The 5,548-nt window shown below is 30.4% G+C and overlaps 1 protein-coding gene across 2 annotated transcripts; it reads right to left on the reverse strand.

The window, feature by feature from the left end:
* Positions 1 to 1,447: 1,447 nt before the first annotated feature.
* Positions 1,448 to 3,185, reverse strand: LOC148273419 (uncharacterized). Of its 2 annotated transcripts, none has more exons than XM_088238739.1 (3): positions 3,046 to 3,185; positions 2,783 to 2,938; positions 1,448 to 2,495 (listed from the first exon to the last, which is right to left on the reverse strand). In XM_088238739.1, the coding sequence occupies exons 2-3, from the start codon at positions 2,785 to 2,787 to the stop codon at positions 2,117 to 2,119; spliced, it is 384 nt and encodes a 127-aa protein (XP_088094865.1). In that variant the 5' UTR covers positions 2,788 to 2,938; positions 3,046 to 3,185; the 3' UTR covers positions 1,448 to 2,116. The 2 variants fall into 2 exon arrangements, with proteins under 2 accessions (XP_088094865.1, XP_088094864.1); XM_088238738.1 differs by having other exon boundaries at positions 2,783 to 2,941; positions 3,046 to 3,176.
* Between the last annotated feature and the right edge of the window lie 2,363 nt (positions 3,186 to 5,548).

A 5,548-nucleotide genomic window follows, 5' to 3' on the forward strand; every position in this document is an offset into this window, starting at 1 on the left:
ATATGTATTTATTTATTCATAAATTTAATACATAAATAAGTTCATATTTAAAACCAGATATATTTTTTTTAAAACCATTTCTGTCTTGTACGATAATAAAAATAAAATAAATACTTTCTAGAATATATTTGCTTAAACCAAATGGAAAAATACACGAAATTTAAAATACCCGAAATCGTGTAATTTATCAAGTATAAATGACACCTCATTAATCATGCTCTTAAAATAATATGTCGTGTTAAAAATTCTTATCGAAAATTCAGAATTTCAAAGAATTTTTCTTATACTTTATTTTCTTTTTATTTTGAATCTTGGAATAGAATACACATAAACTTAATATATTTTTTGTTTCCCGTCATATTTTTTTCTCTCTTGCATAATATTATATATATGTAGCATTTTTAAATTGTTTAACTTATAATGTCTAAAGGTTAAGGTTAGATTAAGATTGCTTTTTTTTACAAATGTTTGTTTACATTTTAGTTTGAAAAATATAGCAGAGGTTATTAATGATTTTAATTGACTATTAGTATATGTAATTTATTTAACAACCCTTTTTTTACCTTTTTTAAAAATTAAGAATACTTAAATTTTAGCAATATTTTTAGTTTGTCCAAATGTTTGCAGACAAGTACTAAATTATTCATCAAATTTTAATTATTTTGAGTTTTAAAATAAGTTGACAAAAGAGAACAAGAGGCCACAACAAGTTAGTCAAGAATTTATTATCTTTTATTATTTTTTATTAAATTAGTCATTAATTCGTGGCATCTTCACCGTACGCTGCGCTAATATCGCGAACACCTTTGGCTGCACAATTCCATATAACAACAACAATAGAGAACTTATTAATTAGAGAATCCGAAAGCAAATAATTATTTGTTTGATAAATATTAGTGAATATTTGTAGATGACCACTACCCGACCTTTCTATGCCTACCGGTTCCGAGACGTAACCGTCTTATATACTAACACGCAAATCGAACTACATATACTTACATTGAAAGGGCCATCTTTTCTACAAAGGTACGCGGGGCATGAGACCAGAGCCCTGGCCTGATGGTGACCCTGAAATTCTAAAAGAACCGCTTTTTAAAATCCCCAACCTCTGAGTGCTGCCCAAGGACTCCCCCCCCCCCCCACCCCCCGCGTAGCCTATGACGGCCCTGAACATAATTATTTATCTATTTATTTAAACGCATGTTAACAAGTTGTTAATTACATGACAATTTAACAAGACCGTTTGCACAGTAATAAACAATATACATATAGGGGAGCACGTTAGGAGTAAACTACTTTTTTTTCAAACCGTTGGTCTGGAAAAGGGAAACAAAATTAACCAGCAATGTTAACTGCCTATGTTAGCTAAGTTTATTGTTTATGTGATGGTAATAAAACAAATTTGATAATATGTTTAAGTTCTTTATTATTTTAGTAAATACAGCAAGACACCTACTGGCACTTCTACCCTTGTACGAATTAGGATTGATCTAAGTAGTAGGTAGGATTGAACCATTTACACGATGGTGCTGTTATTAAAATAAAAGTAGCAAAAAGTATAACAACTTTTAGCCTTAATGTTTATTCCAATAAAAGTTGTACAAAAATAATGTAATCAAAAGCAAAAATGAAGAGAAATAAGTATTTAAATATAATTAAAAATTAACGAAGGTAACTTAAAAAAGACAAATAATCAACGAACGTTAATACAATCAAATTGAATTGAAAATTCGTAATGGCAGTGTTGTTTTTTTGTTGTGCCTAAATTCCTTGACTGGAAAAGTGTCGATCTAACATCATTTAGAGCTACAGTAAAAATATCAAGAATGTCTGGCGTCATAAAAAAAATTATCCGTTTTACAGAAAGCCCTTGTCTTACATTATCAAAACCAAATACATTCCAAACATAGTATTTATCAAACTATTTAGCAATAGTAAATTTAACCAAAACATAGCTCCCTTCACTAAAATCACCATTGAAATCATAATGTTAATCTTCCTCTTGAATAGTTAAGTCTTCAAATTCACCATCTGAATCTGATGAATCCTGCAATACTGGTTTTTCTTCTAATTGATTTTTGCTGATCATCAAGTGTTGAAGTATATTTCTGGGTTTTTAAGCCAGTTTATCATTACATGACCTGTTCATAATTTCCTCGTTTTCAGGAGTATCCGTAGCAATCATTGATTGATCTTTTTTCCTTTCCTTTCTTATGTCACTCCTTTTTCCTGTCTTAGGAAAGCCTTTAAAATTTTGAGGGCTAACAAATATACCAGATAATATTGACGGCTGATCAGCTATGATAACAATGTCATTTTGTTTGATGGCTTGATAAGACAAACCGTCTAAGTCCTCAATACTTGAATTGTTAGAAGTGGTGATATGAGACGCAGAAACGTTAAGATTTACTGGTTGTTCGGATACATTTTGGGTGATGTGATGAGTTGTGGAAGAGTTGGACTCTTCTATATCCATAGCTCTGTCTGTAACAAAGCTGCACAAAAAATATACTTTTGTGAGCACATTTCAGTCGAATGGAAATATTACTGTTTTTTTAATGCAGCTATTATATTACCCAGAGTCATGGCTTTTTCTTAAGTAATTCTAACATTTGATGTCACATTGTAAATTTGAAACGTTTTGCCAGAATTATAAAGTATTCATGCATCTATAGCTGCATTTTATGCAGTTTAAAAGGTTCCAAAACACCCACATCTAGTGGTTGCTATTTATTAGTTGAGTGAGATGGTAAAGTCAGAATAGTTACTCCATGTTCTTTACCTCATTGATTACTGCTATGGACAAGTTCGCGTCGTAATTATCATATATCAGTAATGATGGGTTTTCTTTGCTGCTGGAAGTGCATTTTGTAAAATGGTTCATCACTTGTAGGAATGAACCATGGTTCTATTCTCCTCAATCGAAGTTGGTTCAGTTCTTCTCAAGTACCCAAAATAAGTTAAATAATTTCAAAAAAAATAAATTATATGTATAATATGCACCACAAGCACACAGCTCTAGGTATTATATAATTTAATACTTACTTTTGAGTCACTTTTCGTTGTTTAGAACTAATCAGCAAGGTATCAAATGCTTCATAAAAAGTACCTACGTAAATTTAACTTTAGCGTCGAAAAGCGTGAGTGACCTTGTCAGCACGTGAACCCGTGACGAGATACAGGCGGCAACTGGATGTGCAGGACAAGCACGAGTATGCGACACGTTGGTCAAGTTTGAACATGTTTTGAATCGTATTTCACAGTAATATGGTAAATGATTCACTCCTCCCCGTGGCTCACTTCTACCCGTGCTCCCCTACCTAGTAAGTGTTTCATTATTCGAGTGAAAAACACTCGTTTAGGTTTCTGGTTTTATTTCACAAAAAAATGTTTTCTTTATCCGCCCGGACACATGACGAAATATTTTTTTATTAGCAAGCGTTATAAGGCAAATGATTCATTCTTGGGTACGCAATAAACATGATTATTTTCATTGCTTATTGCCTATTAAAATCACACATGTTCGCTTACAATTTCAACACCTAAATATATTGAATTTTAATAAGTGAACATTAATAACGTATTCGTGAAAACAGCGAGCTTAGAATTGCTGTATTTATAGTTATGTTGAAAAATTAATGACCTTAGAAAAATTAAAAACAATGTTTTGAAACAACCTTCAAGGAAATAATTGTGAGGAATACAAAGGTCAAGATAAATGCGTGTTTATAAATATGTAATATAATAATAATATGTAATATAATACCAACACGTGTTGGAAATTTACTGAATATCATACTAGTATTTTATCATTGTTTTCTATAACAACTGTTGGTACCATATTATTATATTTAATGTCAATATGGAAAAAAATATAAATATATTGGTATACTTACATAATATGCGTGTGGGTGTGTAAGTGAGACCGTGTGAGTGTGCAAATGGTAAAGATCTGGGCGTTATTTTTGTAAGGCTGATATTTCAAAACCAGATCAACACATTTTTATAGCTTCAAAACTGTTCAGTGCATTCCTTACTATAATTATTTATTTTATTAAGATTTTTTTTAAATATTCTTTAAAAGGCAGATTTAAATAGATGCCTTTTTAATCTACAGCTTATGATTTTTTTATTTCGATGGCACTTTACGTTACATGACTATGTTTTCAATAATTTAAATTTAGGGTACCTTGCATATATACAATTTGATTAAAATAAATAATAATTTATTTTCCATTTATTATTCCACGTTTGGTACATCTCTACTATTACGCATTGATAAGTAAACTTTTGAATTTTTTGAATACACTTTTTTTTCGGTTTTTGGTTTTTTACATTTTCGTTTCATGTTATTTCGAAGCCGTGAAAAAAGAAGTTTAAATGTTTATTTTTACTCTACAAACAAAAGACGAGTGAAATAAAAATCGACAAATAAATTGTATAACCAGTAACAATATTGAATAACAAAGATATTTCACTAAAATAAGATTTTTGAGAGACCATTTTAAAGAAATGGTTATCTTCAAAATTCATTACATTACAGCTAATGAAATCCTATCTGGACATCGTCTTTTTGGTAGACCGCCTAAAAGATGAAGAGACAGTCCCAACGTCACGTCACGAATAGCAGCTTTTTGCCAAAACTGATCAACAGACCTAAACGACAAGAATGAAGAAATAGATATGAAATTTACTTTTTATATATTTAATAAGGCATTCAAACAGATTTTCTCAAACTAACTTCAAGTGTTTAAATTTAGCACTAGATTTGAAATTATCACCATAATTCGGGGGCTTCGGGTCATAAGGGCGAAACTACAAAAAATGCTGTTTTGTGTTAAGTACTAATCTGATATCCAAACAAAATATCCTGTTAGTGACAAAAAGATGAAACTCATCCGATAAGTAGTTACCTAGATATATTTGTGTGAAACTACAAATGAAGCATTTTGTTTAAAGTCAGAAGAATAAAACACCTTTTACATCATTTTGTTAATTTACTAATGTAAGCGCAAGTTAGGGTCATATAGACGAAAGCGTAGTTTCATATTTTTGTCTCTAAAACATTTTATGCTCTATTAACTGTATTTTTTATTTTCTTTATTTGTTACCCTTAAAAGACTATTATTTTTTGAAAACTGTTTTATCATTTATCTCAAAACTGTGTTTTTGTAGTTTCGCCCTTATGACCCTTAATCCCCGAATTCACATCCATGAAAAGTTTTATGAACGACCACGCGTTGATATCCTGCCTCAAATGTTTTATAAATTTAGTAAGTACACAAACATATTGTACATAATTATCTTGTTTTCAAGTTAGATAGGTATGTAATTTGTACAATATTTTTATGCGTGTCTACGTACATTTTTATTAACTTAATTAAACGGTGTATGCCAATGTCGATCGGGGCACCTTTATAAAATTAGCAAAAAAAATAAATTATTAGAACAGTTTTTCACGTTGGCCCAACTTAATAGAACTTAATATCTATCAATATAAAGATGGGTAGATCGAATGCGTTTTCAAGTTTTACTGAGTACGTGAATT

The sequence above is a fragment of the Micrasema longulum genome, unplaced genomic scaffold (assembly GCF_059751315.1).
Source record: "Micrasema longulum isolate JH-2025_06_02 unplaced genomic scaffold, ASM5975131v1 h1tg001956l, whole genome shotgun sequence".
NCBI lineage: Eukaryota > Metazoa > Arthropoda > Insecta > Trichoptera > Brachycentridae > Micrasema > Micrasema longulum.